The sequence below is a fragment of the Gymnoscopelus microlampas genome (assembly GCF_963454915.1).
Source record: "Gymnoscopelus microlampas genome assembly, chromosome: 5".
NCBI classification, from domain to species: Eukaryota; Metazoa; Chordata; class Actinopteri; order Myctophiformes; family Myctophidae; genus Gymnoscopelus; species Gymnoscopelus microlampas.
Window position 1 is genome coordinate 53,008,933 of NC_139942.1, and position 24,668 is coordinate 53,033,600.

The following is a 24,668-nucleotide window of genomic DNA, read 5'->3' on the forward strand; positions in this document are numbered from 1 at the left end:
CCTCAGACCAGTCAAATGACCAGTAATCTGCTAAAAAACAGTCTAAGCGCGCCCTCTTTAGGCACAGACTTCAACAGGTCACCAAAAGCGGTGAAACACGATGAATCCGGAAATAATTAAACCAAACCAAGCGTTGCCATGCCTGCTTATTATAAGCGACTTTGGGCTGTTTTTTCTGTTAAGTTGCTTGTAAATATTGTGTAGTTGCTTATTTGGGCTTGTTTCCTAAATGTTGTTTAAACCAGTGGTCCACAAATATTTTCATTTTAAGGACCCCCAGATTAATATGTATTTGTCGAAACATGTTTGAGTTGTAAAATGTTTTATATTTTTTTCACATAAAAAAACAAACAAAAACAAAACATGGTTTGAAAATAGCAGATCTACAAGTGACATGTTGTATAGCTTGATACTTATATAGGTTTAGAGTGATAATAATAATAATAATAATAATAATAATAATAAGGGTAATAATAATAATAATAATTATAATAATAATAATAATAATAATAATAATAATAATAATAATAATAATAATAATAATAATAATAATAATAATAAGTGTAACGCACTTTATATTTGACATAAAGTGCTACATTGCATAAAAGTCAAGAAAAATAGATAAAAAATAAGATATAGATAATAAAACAATTAAAAAGTGGCCTAGTTGCTTCTTTTGGGCTTGTTTTCATTGCTCATTTCTCTCGCAAACTCTGGCAACAGTGAATCAACCCACACAACACAAGCGCCCCCCAGCGGTGACACGGGGGAACAACAGTCAAAGCACGCCTGTAGAGTAGAGTAGTCAGTGAGGTAATCATGAATGGTGACACAGACACAGTACTGTAGTTCACACGGTCCAGTAGGCTGGAGTTCAACGCTTTACACTTCATAATCTACAAGAAAACAGCCATAACTACAGAGGTAACTGCCTCATCTGTTGGTATTGTACACTTTTGGCATCTGTATGTAAAGATTAAACTCCGTTTAAAACCAATCTGCTGCATCCTAGTCCACTGGCAACGACCTGAAAAGTTGTCATAGTAGTAGTACAGATTATTATCTATTTATCACCGTTTTAATGTGTAGCTGAGCCTACTTGCAAGCTGATTGATCGATCGATCGATTGATTGATTGATTGATTTATTGATTGTCCGTCCCACTAGCCTCGATCTCCAAGCTTTTATAGTGACACAGACAGACAGGCAGACAGACAGACAGACAGGCAGGCAGACAGACAGACAGACAGACAGGTACAGGGGGGCAGGGTGTTAGACATAAAATAGGTTATCTATAATAGATAGGGATTTTATCACTCTCCTCTCTCTCTCTCTCTCTCTCTCTCTCTCTCTCTCTCGCATTGTTTTCATGTGTTGATCGTCCTCGGTTGAACTACTACACAACTACACAGTGTGCAGTTAAACCACACAGTGTGCAGTGGATTGTTTGTTAGCTGTGTTGTTGTTGTTCAAAAGTTCCTCGAAAGGCTAAGTTTAGGTTTTTGTTGACTAAACATTGTGGGTGAGCTCTGGCTGCAGAACCCAGTCTGCATTCTTTCAGTTTGTTGGCTTGAGATCATTTTTAAATAGATGGTGTTTGTAAACTAAAGGAAAGGAAGGAGTTTATGCTACTGTAATTTTCGTGTAAAACATGGACTTTCTAAGCCCTGATGCTCCTGACAACGTGAAACGCGATCTGAAAGTTCTGAAAACAACCAGAGGTAGGTGTTGTGTTGTGTTGTGTTGCAATCACTGGCGCACAGTAGCTGAGTGACTCTTCTTGGCTCATAATCTGAACTAACTGGCATCCAAAAACCTGTTTGGTGATGGTGGGAGAAAATAGATCAAAAGTTATCTCATGTTCTTTTACAACAAATAATAAGAAGGAAAAAAATAAGCCAACATCAATGTTCTAATTTGTGTACTGCGATGAGAGAATGTGGAATGTGGAGCTTAGCAGTGGTGGAAAAAGTACTCAAATTCTTTACTTAAGTAAAAGTACCAATACTGCAATATAAAAATACTCACAAAATGTATACAAAATTTACTTGACTAAAAGTACAAAAGTATTGGCATCAAAATGTACTTAAAGTATCAAAAGTAAAAGTACTAAATATTTGAAAATAGCAAAGCAAAGCAAAGCAACAGATCTACAAGCTCACAACGCGTCGCGATGCGATGCATTGTGAGCTTGTAGATCGGCTATTTTCAAATAGCCTAGGTATAAAATAGGGCTAAATTGGTAAATGTATGTTTTATAATATAATCATTTATATCTGAAAAATAACTAGTAACTAAAGTTTTCAAATAATTGTAGTGGAGTTAAAGTACAATATTTGCCTCTGAGATGTAGTGGAGTAGAAGTAAAAGTATTGGAAATTGGAAATATTCAAGTAAAGTACAAATAAAATCAATGTTCTAATTTGTGTACTGCGATGAGAGAATGTGGAGTGTGGGGCTTAATGCATGTTTTATTAATGCAGTGGATAATCAAAGCAAAACATCTGTGCCAGGTAATTGCATAGAAAGTCACATTCTATTTGAATGAGTGCAGAAGCTCCAGAAAGCTCCTTCTTAAAGAGTGCCTGAGAGTTTGTTTGGAGATAATTACATACTCTCACAACGGTCCAAACTGTCTGATTGAAACATAAACATGACAATCCAGTTTAGGGTGTCTTTCTTGTCAAGGCTAGTTCTTGTTTGCAGTTAAAGTTGTCAGTCAACTTTACTTAAGTACAATTATCAATACTGCAATGTAGAAATACTTCTGTTACAATTTAAAGTCTGGTATTCAAGATTTACTTTAGTATAAACAGTTTTGGCATCAAAATATACATGAAAGTAATAAGTAACTAAAATAGCAGATCTACAAGCTCACAACACGTCGCAAAGCGACGTGTTGTGAGCTTGTAGATCTGCTATTTTCGAATAGCCAAAGTACAGGGCTGAAGTGGTTAAAGGGCTTGTAAGAGCCATTTGAGCCATTTGCATGATTGTTTCTTAATTGATGATGTCACTGGAGGGCTTGGTCAAGGTCAAGTTGTGTAGGTATTTAACAAGGTCTGTAATCTGCCTCAAGTGTTGCCAGTGGCAGAGGCAAACCTGTGTCTCATGAGAGCTGGAGGTCTGTGTGTGCGTTTTGAGTTGTATTCATGTATTGTAAGCTAAAGTGATTGGCACGACTACTAAGAATAAATATCATTGTTCATGAACTCAACGGACACTTGTGGACATCAGTTTGTATGGAGCACACGTCTGAACTTCCTCGGCAACCAGTATAGTGCCAAAAGTATAGGACTCTTGACACTACACTTAATAGTACACCCAAGTATTGGACTTGGGCGTTACAGGGCTAGTTGTTCACCCCAAAATGTATTGTGTCATCCCACGGAGACATGAATGAATGGATATTTTTTAGTTTTTGTCATATTCCTAAGACAATAATTTGATGACCGGCAGCGGTTCCGGTAGGAGACACAAAGAGTCTCCTTTGTGTCTCCTACCGGAACCGCTGCCTACCGGTCCGTTGGTCATCAAATTATTGGCTAAGGAATGAGACAAAAACAAAAAACTATCCATTCATTCAAGTCTCCATGGGATGAATAATCGATAGAAAAAAAGTAATTTTGGGGGTGAGCTATCCCTTTTTAATGTTTAAAAAAAATATATATAATCGAAGTAAGTACAGTACTTGAGTACATGTACTTAGTTACTTTACTCCACTGGATATGAAGACCAACAGGCTCCGAGCTTCAGACGAGCCATGATGATGGTGAAAAGCATGGAGGGGGAAAAAAGGAAACACAGACTTTTAGGTCTAAAATAAACTCACAAAAAAACAATATAAACGTGTTTGTTCTTCTGCCTTCCCTCAGCCTGGGAGATGAGTTTCAGAAGCCAGGGCAGTGGCTGTCAGGACAGAGAGGAGGAAGACGAGGAGGAAGAGGAGGAAGATGGAGTCACCAACCCGTCGGAGGTGAAGATGAGCCAGCTGGTGATGCCGTGTCACAGCAACCACCGCCAGGAGCTCAGCGTGGGACAGCTGCTGAAATGGATCGACTCTACCGCCTGTCTCTCTGGTATTATATGTGTACTTCAGTAGTTGTCAAACCTTTTGATTGATATATATGGCCGCAAAATGTTTTGTGCCTGGGACCCCCAGAAGTGTATTAAACATTTTTCAAACACTTTCAAGATTTTTCAAAAATGTTCCAAAATAGAAGATGTACAAGCTCACAGCGTGGAGCAAGGAGAAAAACAGTAAAGGATAGATGTCTACATAATACCGTATGCATCAGGGGTCTTCAACAGGGGGTCTTCAGAGTTACTACAGGGGGTCCTCCAAATGTTAGTGTGATACTGTAAGACAAACAACATGACTTTATAAAACATTGATGACAGTGCTGTCAAACAAGTCTATGAAGCTATCTATGAAAACGTTGAAGACCCCAGGTAAACACGATACACGTAGCATAAGAAAGCAGCAGGTATGAATATGAGGTAAAGACATAAGGTGCAGAAAGGTAGCAGCACATAAGGCAGGTCTACATAAAGGCAAAACCTGACGGGTAAAATTCCTCAGAGGAAAGTATAGTCCACATATAGCCCAGGCAAACTGGCTGATTTTGGACCTCAAAATCAAAGTCATTGTAACAGAATTTTAAGTCACCAGAACAACATACTAAAAGTTCCAAGAAATGCTAGTTGTGGAAATATGTTTAATTGGCATCAATCTAAAATGGCCGCCAATTATTGTCAAAAAGCCATATAAACATAAATATATTTGGAAGTCGAATGAAATAAGGCTTTTGAGAATAATTGGTGGCCATTTTGGATTGATGCCAATTAAACATATTTCCGCAACTAGGATCTCTTAAGCCTTTTAGTATGTTGTTCTGGACACCTCATAGAAATGATGCCTGGTGAAAGAAAAATCTGTTACAATGACTTTGATTTGAAACGCTAGTTTGCCTGGACTAATAGGGGAACAAATCCACACCAAGGGAGGTAATCCAACAGAGTGAGAGTGGATGCATGTCAAAACACTTCCCTGTGGTGAGGGTGTCAAGGCTAGGTTCATTAGGTTCGGTATATTTGTAGTGTGCGGCCCCCCATCCAGTTACACTGGCCCCGGGGTGCAGACTGCAGACCGAAGAATGAGAAAAACAGGACAAGACAAAGAGCGCTAGACTAGGACAACAAGAACTCAGTCACACTGTCACAACAGGAGGATGGCCTCCCACCCTACAGCCTGAGTCTGCCTGACGTTTCTTCCAGTTAAGGGGGAGTTTTTCGTTGCCACTGTCACAAAATTGCTTGCTCAGGCTGGGACTGTGGGGTCTCTGCTCTACATGTAAAGTGTCTTGAGACAACTTGTTCTGATTTGACACTTTAATAAAATGTTAATGAATAGAACAGGAGGGAGGTGGTCTTTAATGTTAGAGCAGCGTGCAGCCAGGAACATATTGTTCTGTCTTTATTTGTCTTGTCCATGTTTGTGTGTGTCTGTCCACACTACAGTGCATTTGTGTTACCAAAAATCCCAATAATGTGTGTGTGTGTTTGTGTGTCCTCTTGGCAGCTGAAAGGCATGCTGGGTGTCCCTGTGTGACGGCCTCTATGGATGACATCTGCTTTCAGCACACCATCGGGTCAGTTGGGGGGTGTGTGTGTGTGTGTGTCCACACGTGTTGTGTGCAGGCCTGTCACACTCGTTACGTTACATAATTCCATACTCGCAATTAGTTGAGATAATTGTCAGAATCTATTTCATTCACCTGTATAGTGACCTGTTAAAAAGAATATGATAAATACTCCAAACATTAAAAAAAAACATAGCTCAAGCTCACAGCGTGCCGTGAACTTGTATTGTAGCTATTTTTGTTTTATCTGCCCTGTGCAATGTTTGTTTACAAACAAAGCCTAAAAAAGACACGCCGAAATGTTATCTTACTGTTCCAATGTTCAATGTCAGACTAAATGTCATGATGGTGACAGCCCTGCGTGTGAGAGAGCTGTGTGACACATGAAGACATTGTGACTCACTGTTCCTTAATAGTACGTCTGAATGTGACTCAGTTTCCTGAAGATGTCTGAATGTACTGAGTCTGCACTGTCTGTCTCTGTGTCTGTCTGTCTGTCTGTCTGTCTCTCTCTCTCTCTCTCTCTCTCTCTGTCTCACTCTCTCCATGTCTCTCTCTCATATATATTCCAGCGTTGGTCAGGTGGTGAATATCAAGGCAAAGGTCAACAGAGCCTTCAACACCAGCATGGAGGTCAGATCTATGTTAGATTTTGATTTATTTGAAATGCAATAAAACCACAGGGTTACAGCAGTTCCAGGATAAACACAATAAAGCAGGGGTCTTCAACAGGGGGTCCGGGACCCCAAGGGGGCCCTCAGAGTTACTACAGGGGGTCCGCCAAATCTTTGTGTGATAGGATTTTTTTTTACATTAACCACTTGAACCCAAGCATCCCTTTTCTGAGGTGAACTTTAGCCAAAAATAGCAGATCTACAAGCTCACAACGCCTCGCGCTGTGAGGCGTTGTGAGCTTGTAGATCGGCTATTTTTGGCAAAGAGATAAAAGGGGAAAAAAGAGCAGACCACGTAAACAAAAAGGTTTAATCTGAAACACAATTTTATACAATATGTAGAGGGGGTCCCTGCTTCATCTCTGTCTCAGCTAAGGGGTCCTTGGCCTGAAAAGGCCCCTGCAATAAAGACTTATTTGCATTGTGGTTCCTCTCACAAGCAACAGTTGATAAAAAAACCAAAACGCATTACAATACAAAACAAATGACAGTAACATATACACATGAAAACAAGTGCTCCACTATCTATTCCTGGACAAATTACCTTCTATTAGAGGGAACCTTTTCTAATAGATATGCTTTAGTCACTGGTATCAAGGCTGTTACTGACTGTGTAGCTCTGTAAATGAATGATCCCTTTTCAACTTTATCTATCTACACATAGTCGATCTAATAATACATATGGTGCTGATTTTGTCTTTGTCATGTATGCCCATGCCCCCCCTTTTGCCGTTTGAAGCATTGTGAAAATGCTGTGCTTGCCACGTTATATATAGTTATTTTGAAACATAATAAATAACACAATAATACTATTTCCATGATGCAATATGATGATTCCATCGACCGGTAGCCTTTTTGTAATTGGCCGTGAGACAGGTTTAATGATTACAATTTTTACAACGTAGGCATTTAGCAGACTCTCTTATCCAGAGAGACTTACAGTAAGCAAGGTAAACTACATACAGTACATGAAATGCAGAGAGACTGTGTAGTGTCTCAGTAAATTAACCCATTAAGACCGGGGACGCATCTGTGTCATTTTAGATTTCTTTGGCTATTCAAAAATAGCAGATCTACAAGCTCGTAGTGCAGCACCGAGTGCCGCGCTACGAGCTTGTAGATCTGCTATTTTTGAAAAATCGTGAACGTTTGTAACTCAAATCTTTGCTTCAATCTGGGGGTCCCTGGAGCTAAATATTTTGAGATGGGGGTCCGCGGCCTCAGGTCTTAATGGGTTAACACATCCACTGCCAGGCCCGTAGTCCTACGGGCCGTTAAATCCAACCGTTAACTGCCGTTCCCGTAGTCCTACGGGGCGGGTGTTTTCCCATGTTAAATCGTGCAGGTGCAGATTCCGGATTTTTTTTGCACTTCCGGTTTCGAAGGGGGCGGACCGGAAACGAAATAATACTGTTTCCGGTTTTTCTCCCGCCTCCGTTTCCTGTCTAGCGGTCAACTTTGGACGCCATTATCTCTGGCTTGTTGTTTTTCTCACCGCATCCACCATTTTAGCGTTTTCCTCTCGTTCTCCAGAATGCAGTGTCGGATCGCGGCACGGTTTTCAGCGTTTTGTTCGGTCGGGTCCCGTGTTTGTGTCGAACCAAATGAACGCGGATTTTAAACGGATTTAGCGGGGCCTATGACGGAATCAAAAAAACAAAAAAGGTAAGAAATAGCTTGGCACTACGATGGACGTTCTGAGATTAGCCGATGGCAGTCAATGTGTTAAGATCACAGGTCACGCAAGAAACTAGCATCAGTCTTAACAATAATATACTATGAAACTATAGGATACCAGGTAAACAAGCAATGAACCTAGTCTCTGTCTCAGTAACAGGCTTGTTGTTGACCACAAGGTTAAAATGTAATTTAGATAGCATAAGTAACTTAGGCGTGTTTGCTACAAACTGGGATACAACAATAAACTAACTGTATAATGTCACACACAGGTTGGCATCGTGGTGAGCTGTGAGGACCTGTTCACCGACCGACACTGGAGAGTTTGCCACGCCTACGCTACCTTTGTCACCCACCGCACAACCACTGGGAATAAGGTAATAAAATTGAATTGAATTGAATTGAAGTGTGTGTGTGTGTGTGTGTGTGTGTGTGTGTGTGTGTGTGTGTGTGTGTGTGTGGGTGTGTGTGGTGTGTGTGCGGCCGAATGCATTGTGTGAAGAATGTGTGACTGTGCATGCATTGTTACATGAAACAATGCATGAAAATGCTGCGACATTTAACCACTTCCATTATACTGTAGGTGAAAATATTCAAAATGTCCCCAAATCTCACACAACCCCCCCCCCCCCCCCCCCCCATGCATTGTGAGCTTGTAGATCAGGGGTGTCAAACTCATTTTGGTGTCCGGGCAAGATTGGTCAAATGGTGACTTGAGGTGGGCAGGAACCAGTTGCGGATGCACATGCGCGCTCACACGCATTCAGTTATACAGCATTGTTTTTCAATCTGTTGTCTTGTCTCAGAAAACAAACAATGCAATTTGTAACAACAATAATAATAATAATAAGGGTAATAATAATAATAATAATAATAATAATTACCCTTATTATTATTATTATTATTATTATTATTATTATTATTATAAACCATTTTAAGTAGAATAATTAAATTTGAAGTTAAACAATACCTGGTAATGTGTGTGGGTGGTTAAATAATTACATTTATAGAACAGTGGTGTAAAGTAACTAATTACATTTACTCAAGTACTGTACCTAAGTACAGATTTGATGTAGTTTTACTTTACTAGAGTATTTCCAATTTCCAGAACTTTCTACTCCACTACATCTCAGTCACTGCTATCAACAGTATATCACTTTAAAAAATGTTTTATGAAGATTAGCTACTTTAATTATTTACATTTACAAAAATAGCAGATCTACAAGCTCATAGTGCCGCACTATGAGCTTGTATATCTGCTATTTTTGAATAGCCAAATAAATCTTAAAATGACACAGATGCTTTCCCAGATTGAATTTAAATACGCTCTGAGTTCAATTAATACTGATGAGGATTTCACTGGGCAAGCTCCTGAGAAATAAAAGAAGCAGCTTTGATACATTTAAACTACCTAGGCTATTACCATTATTATATTTTCAAAAATATCAAATTTACATGGTGTAGCCAGCATGAAAATTCATCTAAATCACTTGCTGCTCCCAGACACCTGACATCTCTTTGCTTGAACAAACTCAGTTTTCATAACACTGCACTACGTTTGTGTGTGTGTGTGTGTGTGTGTGTGTGTGTGTGTGTGTGTGTGTGTGTGTGTGTGTGTGTGTGTGTGTGTGTGTGTGTGTGTGTGTGTGTGTGTGTGTGTGTGTGTGTGTGTGTGTGTGAGAGAGAGAGAGAGAGAATACATGTCCGTGCTGTGCTGACTCCTGTGTGAGGATCAAAGAGTAGCCTATAGCCATTACTACTCGACTAGTAGTTGAATAGACTCTTAACGAGCCAATCAGCCACAACATTCCACAGCTGGGGAGACAATGGCAGGGCCATCAGAGGTACTCAGCCAAGTAGCAGCGTGTGGGGGAGAGCTGCTTGGCCGCGCACAGCAAGTGAGTGCAAAATGCGACTCTGTCTGTTAGATGTAGTATCAATTTACTATCTTTAAAAGTATTTCCTGGGCCGCCACGGACCTTTCCGTGGGCCGCAAAACGCCCGCGGGCCGCGAGTTTGACACCGCTGTTGTAGATCATCTACAGTAGGTGGCCAGTGATTTTGACCAGTTTCACTTTCATGCATGTCACACAAACAGAATGAGGCACACAACACCAGTGGTTTTGATCATGTGGATTGTGGAAGTTAAATGGTGGATTTGTGGATAGGACTCTATATCAGGGGTCCGGGACCCCTAGGGGGTCCTCAGAGTTACTACAGGGGGTCCGCCAAATCTTTGTGTGATATGATTTTTTTTTTTACCTTAACCACTTGAACCCTAGCATCCCTTTACTGAGGAGAACTTTAGCCAAAAATAGCAGATCTACAAGCTCACAACGCCTGGCGCTGCGAGGCGTTGTGAGCTTGTAGATCGGCTATTTTTGGCAAAGAGGTCACAGGTGTTTGGTGTAGAGGGGGGAAAAAAAGCAGACCAAGTAAACAAAAACAGTTTAATCTGAAACACAATTTTATACGATATAGAGGGGGTCCCTGCTTCATCTCTCTCTCAGCTAGGGGGTCCTTGGCCTGAAAACATTGAAGACCCCTGCTCTATATGAACAAACTTGTTTTATCAACAAAACGCATCGCATTCTGTTTGTGTGACATGCATGCATGATGCAAAGGTTTTGAAAGAGAAACTGGTCAAAGTCACTGGCCACCTACTGTATTTTTTGTCATACAACAAAGTATATAGGGCTGAAGTGATTAAGTAGTTATTATTGAAGCGCGCGCGTGTGTGTGTGTGTGTGTGTGTGTGTGTGTGTGTGTTTGTGTGTAGGTCCAGCTGAAGCCCATCAGCCCTCACACTCAGCAGGAACAGGTGGAATACAACGTGTCGACCGAGAGGCGGAGGATGCGGATGGTACACAATGACATCATCAAGGACCTGCTCTCTGATAGGACGGCCGTCCTGCAGGGTAAAGGAAGGACAGTTTTACTAAAGAAATGTGTGGTGTTCATTATGACGAAATCACAACCAGGAAATGAACGGGTGTCTGCAGGAAGGTGACGGATTGAGCAACGAGCTCTCTGTGGTCAGAGTGACTCAACGTAGAGAGGGTGAAGGTTGACGCCCCGGCTGTGGACAGAGGTTGTGGCAGAACACATTCAAATCAGTGTTGCCATGTCTGCTTATTTTTATCCCACGATTTTGTCATTTTTTTACACCCAGTGCCAATTGTCTATGTAATCCTGGGCACTACACTACCTCTGCCAACCTTGGGAGCCCAGGGCCGAGCTCATGCCTCCTTCAATGCATGAGAGCCAACTGACCTTCTTGTCACCTGACAGGGGAGAGTTTCCCTGGTTGGACGTAGCGCGTGGAAGGAACACGTTATTCCAACCAGTTCCTTTCCCCTCCATCAGGCGCCCCGGCTGGCAGTATAGTGACCAGGATTACTGCATGTTTTTGTGAGGGTACCTACCCTAGGGAACACGGGGAGAAAATGCAAACTCTACACAGAGAGGCCCTTTCGCCAACCCCACCTAGGGTATGGGCACTGATGACGCGGAGTAGAGAACACGCCCCCTGGGTTCGATTCCCCTGTGGGAATCGAACCCAGGACCTTGTAGCTGTGAGGCGACAGCGCTACCGACGGCGCCACCGTGCCCCCCTGTCTGCTTATTAAGAGCAAATTTGGGCTTGTTTTTCCTGTAAAGTTGGATGTAAATATTGGTGGTTGCGTTTTTTCTGGCGTGTTCCTAAAGTGCAGTTGATTCCTAAAGTTAAGTTGACAAAGTACAGCTAAGCAACCTGATAATACAAGAAAAGATATACTCAGACTATAGGTGAGTCAGGCAGTTACAGAGTTCCTCCAGGAGATTGAATAACACACTGAAGAAACTTTGGCTGAACAGACTTTAAATACACTTTGAGAATCTGGAGGCCCCTCCCCTACTATCAAGAAGGCTATTTGGCTGGTTCAGGTGAAACTCCCTCTGATAGGGCAATCTGATGACACCTCACAATATAGCTCTAATGCTTTTTAAACAAATTACTTTTAAACACACTAACTATATATACAGCACTGATACTCTCTGATTACTCTGATACTCTGAAGCAAGCAAAAGTACAGCTAAGCAACCTGATAATACAAGAAAATATATACTCAGACTATAGGTGAGTCAGGCAGTTACAGAGTTCTCCAGGAGATTGAATAACACACTGCAACGATTAGTATCACATTCTAGAGCTTGAACCCTTTTAACAAAATGTTTTGCTTTAACCCAAAAATATATCACTTACCCTACATTTTTAATTTGTAACTCTGCAGGTGCACACATGTAACCAGTAAGGGTCCATCTGGTTACATTTGTACACTTGCAGGGTTAAAATGAATGGGCTCGCCACTTGAAGTCTGAGATCTACGTTGCATTCAATCCTGTGCGTGCGTGTGTGGTTGTGTGTGTGTGTGTGTGTGTGTGTGTGTGTGTGTGCGTGCGTGCGTGTGCCCACTAGCCACCAGCCCTGTGTCGGAGAATGCGGTGGCAGCAGAGAAGACTAAAGTAGAGAGTGTTGAACTGGTGCTGCCCCCCCACGCCAACCACCAGGTAACCTGTCTGTCTGTCTGCCTGTCTGTCTGTCTGTCTGTCTGTCTGTACCTCTTTACCTACTGCAGTGCTTCTCAAACTTTGTCATGTCAAGGACCCCCAAATGGATTATGTGTTTGGCCACGGACCCCCACCCCCCCATCTGAAAATATGTATAACAAGATTTATGTTGTTAAAATGATTCAGAAATATTCGAAAATAATTCACATTTGTTCAAGATTTTTTTTTAAATAGCTTGTAGATCTGCTATTCATGCTGTCTCTCTCTCTCTCTCTCTCTCTGTGTCCCCTACAAAGCAGAAGAATACATTTGGAGGACAGATCATGGCCTGGATGGTGAATGTGGCGACCATCGCTGCTAGGTATAACACAAATACACACACACTAGTGATGAGCGGGTCAACCCGCGGCGCGGGTGGGTCGAGTCAGGATTTCAGAGGAAATTATGCGGGCTGCGGGTGAGCGGGTCAGCCGCTCTCACACGCAAAAAAAAATAAAAATCACATGCTCTTGTTTTGTCTTTATTCCTAATAAGAATAAGAATAATAACAATAAAACAGTTTGAATACACTTGGGGTGTATACTTGAACATTATTTTCCTTCATGATTTTACCGATTTTCTTTTTTTACCACGGTTCGCGGGGCGGGTTGAGCCATAGATTTATAAATGGGTTCGCGGGGCGGGTTGAGGCACTAACACACACATACACGCCTGTGTTTTGCTGCCGAAGCATTTACTGTCTTATCTCAAAGTGTTTGCCCCTTAAGACTGTCTGTCTGTCTGTCTGTCTGTCTGTCTGTGTCTCTCTCTCTCTCTCTCTCTCTCTCTCTGTGTAGTCGTCTCTGTCAGGCTCACCCCACGCTCAGGTCCATAGACATGTTCACGTTCAGAGGACCCTCTCTGGTGGGAGACAGGCTGGTGCTGAGGGCCATCGTCAACAATGCCTTCAAGAACAGGTGGAGACGCTTTCAAACACATATGGACACAAAGACCAAAGTGACTTTAACACTGAGCACTATAAGGATATCGTTCACCATTGTATCTTTTTGTATAGTTGGTGTGAACTCTGCCATCCTCTTTGACTTTTTTGGGGCGGTGTAACCGCCCCCTATAAGTGAGGTTTGGACACTGACCAATCCTGCACCGTGATTGGCCAATAGTCTACAACGAAGTCTACAACGCTAACCCTTCCACAGTCAATGCAAATCTATACTTTTGCAAAGTCAGCCAATCACATTACAGCTAGTGTCATCACCACTAGCTGTAATGTGATTGGCTGACTTTGCAAATTCAGGACTGTGATTGGCTAGCGAAACACATGACACATGTGCACACCGCCCACTTCACACTGGGTGTGATTTTTAAACTATATTTTTATAGTTATAGTGCTCAGTGTGAATGGCACTTATAGTTCACCCCCAAAATGACTTTTTTTCTATGGATTAGTCACCCCATGGAGACTTGAATTCATTACCAGTGGACCGGTAGGCAGTGGTTCCGGTAGGAGATGCAAAGGAGACTCTTTGTGTCTCCTACCGGAACCGCTGTCGCTCATCAAATAATCGCCATTATTTGAGTGACAAACTTACATTTTGTAATCGTGACAGCCCTAATTGTACCAGACGTATTCAACTTTGTTACATGGAATATATGTTAATTTGTGTGTGTGTGTGTGTGTGTTGTGTTGCAGTATGGAGGTGGGCGTGCGCACAGAGGCCTACCAGGGGGAGGAGCCTAACAGACACATAAACTCCGCCTTCATGACGTTCGAGGTGCTCGACGTGCACGGGAAGCCGTGCACATTACCACGGATACGACCTGAACCCCTAGTGAGTCAAACTTTGTGAATGTAACAGCGTTGCGACACCAATGTCAACGTCATGGACTGTATTTACCGTTGCCACGCGCTGCGACACGTTGTCAGCTTGTAGATCTGCTATTTTCATCATGCAACCAAGTGTAAAATCAACCATTACGATCGACGCCATCAAGGCACTGCCACAATACATTATAGTCGACTAAATCAACTGTAGATTTAGTCGACTATAATCTTATGATATTTAGTCGAGTAAAACTAAAACATTTCAGGTGACTAAAATATGACTAAAACTAAATGGAATTTGATTCAAAAGACTATGACTAAAACTAAATCAAAATTTGCTGTCAAAATCAACACTGAGTAGCGGGCATGCAGTCTTGCAGGTGTTGGTCAAAAAAGGTTGTCATATACACCCCAGTCAAAACAAAAGGGGTTTGACAGATAAGTGAACATTCTGTTTTAAAGTGAGTTTCTGTCCTCACTGCCAAGTTCATAATATTCTGCAATGAATGAGCGTGTTTGTGGAGTAGGGCACAATTGCAGGAATGTTCACCGTTAATACGGCTATTAAAACTGATAAGCCTATTCAGCCTTTGTCATTACTGTTTGTAACCACTCGCATTCTTAAATCATAATCTATTGCTTTGTATTGAAAATTGCCGGCCTGATAAAACCTTATGCTCCAGAGGGCGTGTTCATGAAACATCCAAGGCTTGTAGATCTGCTATTTTTGGCAAAGAGTTATAGGTGTGGAGGGAAAAAAAGAGCAGCAAAAGTTTATCTGAAACACAATTTTATACAATATAGAGGGGGTCCATGCTTCATCTCTCTCTCAGCTAGGGGGTCCTTGGCCTGAAAACGTTGAAAACGCAGAATAAAAAGAGAACGCAACGGGACCTCTAGAGACCGCTGTCGTCCAAACGTGGCCTCAATCTCTCTCTCTCTGTGTGTGTTGTAGGAAGGCAGCAGGAGGTTTCACGAGGCCATAGCCAGGAAGAAGATCAGACTGGACAGGTACACAGACACATACTCTCTCATGACGTCAACCTTGTATGTCCAGAACTGTTACTTTTCAGGAAATTAAAAAAAAAGAACCATGAAACTTTTTATTGGTTAGATATGTATAAAATAAATACCCACAGACACACGTGACCACTTTCACTTCAAAATTGCAACAACAACAAAAAATAGCCCATAAAAATGGTCTATCCATAGCCCTTATATTAAACATACTATACATTTTGTTGTTTCAGGAAGTACATCATTTCCCGCAAACAGACAGAGGTTCCACTGTCTGTGCCTTGGGATCTTGGAAACCAGGTGGGGTTCAGATCTATGCGTTATTTAAGGTAATGGCAGTGGTCTAGTGGAGACCAAAATGATGTTTGGACTGTTGGTCATCATCTGTGTACAAGAGGCTAGACTAGTTTAGCATGTGTTCATCAAGTCTAACCAACAGAGACATTAAAATATAACACTATAACCAACGTAGTGTATTTACTTGGTATTTCACTTCAAAACACATTTGGGGTCCTATTAACATCAATATTTAGATAGTTATTCATTTTATCCTATATAAACCCAGTGTAACTTCAAACTCCGTTTTAACCATGTTAGACTCATTGTAAATGCATGTCCCTCCCTGGTTCTGGTGACTGATATTTTCCTAAGCCTTTCTTTCTTTCTTTCTTTTGAAAATGAAAACAATAAAATAGAATAAAAACTAAAATGTAAAAAGTAATAGAAAAAAACACGGCTTCCTCACCCATTAGATGGATTTGTATCAGTCACCGGAACCAGGGACGTGTTTACAATCAGCCTTAATACGGTTAAAATGGGAGTTTGAATTTCAATGGGTTCATATACTGTAGAAGTGTGGTGTTTCTGATTCAAATTAATATAATATATCCAATCCAATCCACTTTATTTATAGAGCACATTTAAAAACAACAGTGTTGAACCAAAGTGCTGTACACTCAGTAAAATACTAAAATAAACAAGAGAGCACACACAATGAGCAAGACAACGATTGACACAATGCCTGGGGGAAGCAGCAGCTTCTCAATCTGAATTTTCAATCGCCAAGGAGAACAAGTGAGTTTTCAAACGTGATTTAAACACAGGCAGGGTTTGAGACGCTCTAACATGGGGTGGCAGTTTGTTCCACAATGTGGGCGCTATGGAGGAAAATGATCCCTCTCCCCGTGTTTTCGACTTTGTTGCCGGGACCTTAAGGAGTAACTGGTCAGTAGACCTCAAGACCCTTGTAGCGTTATTGGGAGGTAGAAGTTCGGATATGTATAATGGTGCCAGCCCATTTAAAGACTTAAAGACAAACATTAAAGTCTTAAACTGAATCCTGTAACGAACAGGGAGCCAGTGTAGGGAGGCAAGAATAGGGGAGATGTGATCATATTTCCGTGCCCCTGTTAAGAGGCGAGCGGCCACGTTTTATATCTAAATATTAAATCAAGCAACTTAAAAGCACACAAAAGTCAGAGTAGAAGTTACAATGACCTTCAACATGATAATAAAAGCCTTACAACCATTAACCAACCTTCATATACTCATTCATTCATTCATTCATTCCTACCTACTGTACCAAGTACTATCAGCCAACATTATTTATGACTGCAAGGTTACTAGGTTAGTGACTTGAGGACAAACGGGGCAGTAAACCTCAGACTGAACCATTGACACATAAAGTAGTCGTTATGTGTTGTGAAATACAGTGTTTGTGTTATTATATCCAACGGTTAGACCAGAGGTTCCCACACTTTTTAGCTGAAGACCCAAAAGAGAAATTAGGCGTTTGCTCAGGACCCAAACTTGTGAAATAGCAGATCTACAAGCTCACAACGCGTGGATCTGCTATTTTCACTGGTTCTTAAACTTTTTTTTATTAACTTATGGAAATTATTGGAATTATTTTATTTATGAAATGGGCTACTTCGGAAAAATGTTGGAATTGTTTTTAATTTATAAACGTTTTTTGTTTAAACTTGTTTTGAATGTTTTGAAAACAAAAGATTAAAAACAGATATTTACAGATATTTACTCCCGACCCATAGTCATATATAACCATACAAATTTGCCCTCATTACCATCTTTTATAACAAAAGCAGGTCATACTGGTACTGTGTGTCATCTCCATTATCGTCCTGCCATCTGGTGTTCTACTTTGAAAAAGTGGAACTGACTGTATGAAACTGCAGGTTTGACAGAATATTGCTTCTAGATTGGCACTCAAATGCTGTGTAAGACTGAGTTGACTTTTGCATTCTTGCCGGTCATGGTTGAAAGTAACAAAAATATAATATATATATATATATATATATATATATATATACACACAGTATACTTGTATATTGTCTTCAGAGAATGGAAAACAAAAGAAAATCATCGTGGAATCACCTGCCAACATAAATCTATTCAGAAACATGATCTTTAAAAATAAATTGAATGAAGTATGATGACAGTAGGTGATCTTTTGGTTTGCTTTGGTAATTAAAATGCAATTAAATGCAGTTCTTATTTTTAATTTCCTTTTACTCTGCTGGTGTATAATGATTTGTTTTGATAATGTATGTCCATTGTGTTTGCTTGCATGTGATCTATAGTTGTATCTCAGCTTCAACAATGTCTCGGCACTGACCATGCTGGCTGCTAGAAATAACTGGATCCTCAGCTCAGAGAAAGACAAGGTATCAGATGTCGTCCTTCTTTTCTACTAACAGTATAATCCAGTCTATTCAACTGGGATGGCCTATTTTAAACCAAGGATAATGCTGCGTTCACATGGGCAGATATAAAGATACAGGCTAGCATTCATTTTCAATGGGAGCGAGCGACATGGACATACAAAGCAACATCCGACGATTTTAGATCTGCTACAAAAGATACAAAGATACAAATTGAAGTTGAGCTGGGTTCAACTTCCAGATACAAAGATGCAAAACTACAACTGTAGCTCCGATGACGGACACACGCTTGATGACGTCAACAACCGTGTTGAGCGACACAGATACAAAGCGACAGAGCGACAAATATGATGTGTGTCTTTGTATCCGCCCGTGTGAACGCAGCATAAGTAACCATTGTCCTGTTCTGCTGTATTCTGTTGCATGGTTTTATTCCGCTGTAGGTGTGGTGTGTGTGACTGTGGTGTGGTGTGTGTGTGTGTGTGACTGATAATGTGGTTCTCTTTTTGTTAGGTTCATCTTTACACCATGGAGCAGAAGTCAGTGTTGAGCATCAAAGTGCAGGCGGAGGTGGATGTTCCTGCCAAGACGGCCTTCAGACTGCTGGCCGAGCAGCAGAACAGACCCACCTGGGACAAACACTATCTGTAAGGCCTTACAGATAGTGATACTGTTTAGACTGTTAAGCCATTCATTTCTCAAATGCGATCTGTTGTACCGACTGTTCACACTGTTATTTGCAAGTGATCAGATCGGATCTGTGTTCAGACTGATTTAAACAACGTCAACCCAGAGCCGCCCTGCACGACCCGATCTCCTTTGGTTGCTGTGGTAACGACGTATAACAACGTCATCATGACGTAGTCGTAGGCGCTAGTTGCTTGCTTATGTTCAAGAAACTCTTCAAGCTTCAACAACGGAGGACACAAAAGAAAAATACGTGACGTCAGTGGTGCTTTCACACTGTCTCACAAATAACACATTAGGGGCCCTATCTTGCCTTATGTTTTAATACAGTCTTTACTTTCACTGTCCTGTGAATTCCCTGACCAGGAAGTGTGAGCTGATTCGCCGGGTGGACGATGACAACTTCCTGTATCGCGTAGTGACGGCATCGGTGACGTGCGCGGTGAGTGGGTCTCCGGTGTCCGCCAATCATGGACCAGGGATTCTCCAAGACTTCATCTTATTGGCTTCCAAGAGGCGACCGTGTGGTGCCGGGTCAGTGCAAACATGTTATCTTGTCTACAGTCAATATTGCAATCTAGTGTGCAAATAATATAATGTACCTATGTCATTTCTGTGAGCTTTTTACAAACCATTCCCCTTGCTGATAGCAACACTGTATTGGTTTTTAGGGGAGATTAATAAAAATCACACCCAGTGTGAAGAGAGTGGTGCCTTTGAAAGTGTAACTGGTTGCATCCTTGTGTTGCAATCAGCAACAATATGTTGTCACGTGACACGTGACAACATATTGTCACGTGTCACGTGAAGCTTGACCAATCAGCCGTGCTCAAACATACGGACGGACATACGGACGGACGGACATACGGACACACGGACAAAGTCAGATATAGAGCGGTTGGCACCGCTAAAAAGGGAAGAGAGATCAATAGAAAATTATCAACATATTTACACATGGTACCGGATATCTATCCAGTATGATAAGTAACTGAGGTAAGACATAAGGTGCCGTAAGTACCTGAGTAGCCCCCCATTTGGAAGCTCTCCCTCCGGAAAGTAAACTTTTTAGGACGGGGTCGGGAAAAAAAAACGTTTAAATCGCTTATTTAGTCAGCCTGTGCCATGATTTCCCATTGTAGCCAAATCGGGAGCAGTACTGGCACCCGCAACAGTGGGACCTCATCTCGGAGTGCAGAGTTTGGAAGAGCTTGTTGGAAATCACTCAACGGTCCTGCGTACCACCTGTTTCTAAATTGCACATAATGCAGGAGGCAGCACGACGCTGCGTTAATTAAAACAAGCCCTTCCAAACTCTGACACTTTTATGACTTTATTGACAGAAAGTAGCTCATAACATGTCTATGGTGGATTTTTATGAAACAAAAACTTTGCATATTGAAAGGTTTTCAAGCTTTGCGTACAGCTGCCATGTTGGTGAGTTTACTGTTGTTTAATACAATCAGACAGGACTTCACTTTTCTGTTTGGATGTATGGGCTGTCAAGGCCAGAAAGTATTTTTTTGCCACTCAGTAGGCGTTCCGGCATAACTTCCGGGTATGATGATGTCACACGCATAGCCTCTATTGCCTGAGGAGGTAAGACATAAAGGTGTGTCAGCATAGCGGCAGATGTATACTGTACACATGATATGCTATGGACGTCACGTCCCAGATAAAGATAACAGATTTCAACACTGTACGAGATCCAATAAAACGTCAGATTCCATGAAGCAAAAAAACAACAACTCAAGTCTAACCAGATTTTCCCCATGCAGGCCCAGTCATTATTACACATGTTCTGTATCCACAGCACTGTTGTGACCTGTTGATGTGATTTGTCCTTCACAGGGACCCATACGTGATTGCACTGCGCTCCGTGTCCCTGCCCACCCACCCCCCCACTGACGAGTACAACAGAGGAGAGTGTGTGTGTGCAGGCTTCACTATACTGGAAACCAGTAACAATACTTCACTGGTAAGATTTACTCTTGGTGCATTAGTAGTAGTAGTGGGGTCCTGGAATGAAGGGTTAGGCCTGATTTATACTTTATAGTTGCACACAAAAATAGCAGATCTACAAGCTCACAAGCGTTGTGAGCTTCCAGATCGGCTATTTTTGGTGCGAGACACCGGTGCGTAACTACGGTACGTATACATTAGGCTTTAGAAGGAACACTCCTGAAGCAAATGTTTGTTTTAACCACTTTAAACCTGGTGTTCCTATTTAAATCATGCCATTATAGGCAAGAAATAATAAACAATAGATGTACAAGCTGCTTTTTTCCCCACTAAATCAAACCAGGGAATTGCATTTAAAGCATTATAGGCTAAAGCCCAAGGTGTTGTATTAAGCCATTAAGACCTGGAACGCATCTGTGTCACTTCTTGATTTGAGCTAGAAAAGCATTATTTTACACTTTGGCTATTCAAAAATTGTGAATTTGTGAAAATCTTTGAATATATATATTTTTACAGCAAACATTTGTAACTGAAGCTTTTGCTCCTGGGGGTCCCTGGAACAAAATATTTTGAGATGAGGGTCCGCAGTCAAATACATATCATTTTGGGGGTCCTTGACGTGAAAAAGTTTGAGAACCACTGATATAGAAACATACGTTTTTCAGAAAACCGTTAGGTAGGATTTAGAAGACATTTTGCAGAATCGGAACCTCAGGCCTCAATGGGTTAAACTCGTTAAAGCATTCTAGGCTAAAGCCCAAGGTGTTGTATTAATATGGTGTTCATCAGAATCACGTGACCCATACCTAAACGTCCTACTACTGATTCCAGATCAGTTACTACAACCAGGCGTCTCCCGAGGTTCTCCCCTACATCTCCACGGACATCGCCGGTCTCTCCTCCACCTTCTACCACAACTTCTGTGCGTGCAGCCAGTACCTGGCCCAGAGCAGACTGCAGCCCCCACCGCCCCAAGAACCCCCACCAACAACAACAGAAGAAGAGGAGTATCTGGATGATGATAGGCTCACGTCCGGTAACCTGTCTGACTGTCTGGCAGCCGCCCTGCACAGTACGCAGCTGTAGCTTGTTGAGGGTTTTTTTGCGTGCGTTTTTTTTTGTTGTCTTTTTTTACTCTGTCCCACTGTGGTGCAATGTTCTAAAGCAGTGGTTCTCAACCTGTGGGTCAAGCAGGACCCCCAGGGGGTCCCCATATGATTTTAGTGGGGTCCCCAGATGACAGTAAAGTGACAATTTAAGGAATTTTAATACCTAAATAAAATAAAAAATAATTAAAAAAATGAAAAACAGCAACGATAGGTGAGGGAAGCAGTTATTTTTTTCCCAATGATAACTGAAAGAGGGCATTAATGTTTTCGGGAGTAAATTTAGAATGTAACTAACGATCTAGGGTAGCTAGTATAAACATGTTTACATACTGACTGGTGATCTTAACCACATTAAAGGGAAAGAACACTTCGGGAGAGGTTTGGGTTGTGTAAGTTACCTTGCCATGATGTAACTCATAAACAAATTGCTGCATTGATTAGAAATTGATCATTCTTCTTGACTTACATTGTACGGTGAAACGGCTCTCTTTTAGCACGTAAACAAACACAAACAAAGCTGATGCAGACAATATAGAACATCACAAAATCCAGTACTGTTTGTCAACTTACTGTCGATTTCAGCAGTTTTTATTAGGAAGAAAACTGGATCTTCAAATGGTAAAGTTGATATTTTTGTTTAAAAAACAAACAGTACCCTGTACTGGGTTTTGTGATGTTCTATTTAGTCTAAATCAGCTTTGTTTGAGTTTGTCTATGGGCTAAAAGAGTGACTGCTTCCCCCGACATTTTGAAAGATCAATTTCTAATCAATGGAGCAACCATTGTTGATGTCTTGACCACCTTTTTGTTGTTACATCATGGCAAGGTAACTACACAACCCAAACCTCTACCAAAGTGGTCTTGACCTTTAACCCTGGTGTCTTCCGTCATTATGGGGTAAATATCTTCAAACATTTTCCAAAATGGCAGAAAATAACAGTATCCACAAGCTTTTCACCCTGACCCTTTCATCAAGGAGTTGGCATCCCATGCGCACAAAGCAACCCTAATTCCTGTGCTGTCTTTCAAGTTTGTCTCATTAAACACCTTGTCAGATAAGCTCTTTCAACCAGACAAACATGGAGGACTGGTCTTTACCGGTCCTAGAGCCGTGGAGGCTGTCGCCATGTGCCTGCAGACAGAGGAACGAAGAGAAGAGTGGAACAATTCTGTTGAAAGAGAAATGGAATTCCAAGTCCGTCTACGTGGTCGGGAGGGCAACCGCAGCATTAGTGCAGAATCTAAGGTCTGAATCCTTAGGGAGAGGATACTGGGACGGCGGATGTTTCTTTCGCGCCTCATCCTCGAACGAGAGGATGAGGCGTATTGAGCGTGTGGGTATTTGCGCAATTGTATTATACACATGCATTAAAGTTCTCAGTCGCCAAGACTGATTTCAGTCACTTGGAAGAAGCCAGCATGTCTTCTGATGGAAGCATGTTGCGCAGCAAAAATAGCCGATCTACAAGCTCTCAATGCGTCTGCGACGCATTGAGAGCTTGTAGAAAGGCTATTTTCGGTTATTTCAAGATTAGAGCATTTGAAGTGGTCAAACTAGCAATTATGTTCAGAAGTATCTTCCATAATATCTTAAACGTCTTGGATATTTCATATAAAAGCAAAGGTTAAAGCCTGAATCTGTGATTTCTTCACATGGTTGGCAGTATGTACTGTAGAACAGCAGGAACAATATTACTAAAGCATCCTAATTGTACATATTGTATTCATTGTTTAGGAATCGGCGCAAGTGTGTGTGGGGGATCCTTTCACACGGTTTCACAAATCGCACATTAGGACATTAGCTTTAATCCATGTATACAACAAAGTATAGTGGCTAGCTCTAGTGCTATGTTAAAGAAATCACATCTGACAACCCTAAAAAGAGTTCCAAATATCTCATTCCAACTGTTCAGATAACAACTACAAGAACAGATCTGATTCACATTATGGTCAGAATATCTGCGTTTTGTGTTTACCAGTGTGGGAAATTAATAACGTTTACCATTGAAAGAGGCACTTTATTTCCAGATCTATTTTTATGGATGATGTTTATATTGTTAGGATATGGAATCAAAACAATGGTACAAATGAAATGATTCCTTGATGTTATTATTATAGTGACAAAATGACAACATTACACTGTTATGGCATTTGAATAATATACTGTACACTGTATAGGTTTGTGAAAATTAAATAGAATAGAACACTCCAATAAAAAAATAAATGTAATGTTTAAATTGAGATCGCTTTATTTGAATGTGTGTGTGTTTCCAGTGGTGGAAGAAGCACTCAAATGTTTTACTTGAGTAAAAGTATCGATACCACCATGTGGAATTACACTGTTACAAGTAAAAGTCCCGTATTCAAAATGTACTTGAGTAAAAGTGCAAAAGCATTGGCATCAAAATATACTTAAGAGTACCAAAAGTAAAAGTATGCAAGTTTCCAAATGTATAAAATCCTTTGAAAATAGCAGACCTACTACAAGCGTTAAGTGTCGCTTTGCGATGTTTTGTGAGCTTGTAGTGAGATATATATATAGTGTGTGTGTGTGTATGTGTGTGTGTGTGTGTATATAGGGCTGAAATGGTTAGTGTATGTTTTAAATCTAAATCTACAAAGCAACTAGTAATTAACATTTTCAAATAATTGTAGTGTAGTAAAAAGTATAATATTTGTACAATATTTGACTGAGATGTAGTGTAGGAGTAAAAGTATTGAAAATTGGAAATGCTCCTATTTTCAAGGCAATCCATGAATTAAAGTCTCCATGGGGTGACTAATTGATAGGAAAAAAAAGTCATTTTGGGGGAGAACTATCCCTTTAAGAAACCGGAATCGTAAAAAATC

General features: G+C 41.0%; 1 protein-coding gene across 3 annotated transcripts; it reads left to right on the forward strand.

The window, feature by feature from the left end:
* The first annotated feature begins 803 nt into the window (after positions 1-803).
* On the forward strand, positions 804-22,001 carry acot11a (acyl-CoA thioesterase 11a). 3 transcript variants are annotated; one of them, XM_084056593.1, is made up of 17 exons: positions 804-924; positions 3,875-4,078; positions 5,581-5,650; positions 6,214-6,274; positions 8,265-8,369; positions 10,772-10,910; positions 12,452-12,543; positions 12,840-12,904; positions 13,380-13,499; positions 14,234-14,372; positions 15,321-15,376; positions 15,616-15,682; positions 17,983-18,066; positions 18,577-18,710; positions 19,117-19,284; positions 20,599-20,725; positions 21,541-22,001. In XM_084056593.1, the coding sequence occupies exons 2-17, from the start codon at positions 3,883-3,885 to the stop codon at positions 21,793-21,795; spliced, it is 1,878 nt and encodes a 625-aa protein (XP_083912719.1). In that variant the 5' UTR covers positions 804-924; positions 3,875-3,882; the 3' UTR covers positions 21,796-22,001. The 3 variants fall into 3 exon arrangements, with proteins under 3 accessions (XP_083912719.1, XP_083912717.1, XP_083912718.1); XM_084056591.1 differs by lacking the exon at positions 804-924 and adding an exon at positions 1,617-1,720; XM_084056592.1 differs by lacking the exon at positions 804-924 and adding an exon at positions 1,617-1,720 and having other exon boundaries at positions 12,843-12,904.
* Positions 22,002-24,668: the final 2,667 nt, after the last annotated feature.

Coding starts and splice junctions, on each gene's coding strand:
- acot11a (XM_084056591.1), top strand. CDS start 1,651: ATGGACTTTCTAAGCCCTGATGCTCCTGACAACGTGAAACGCGATCTG. Junction 10,911..12,451: donor TAGGACGGCCGTCCTGCAGG/GTAAAGGAAGGA, acceptor TGTGCCCACTAG/CCACCAGCCCTGTGTCGGAG. Junction 13,500..14,233: donor AACAATGCCTTCAAGAACAG/GTGGAGACGCTT, acceptor GTTGTGTTGCAG/TATGGAGGTGGGCGTGCGCA.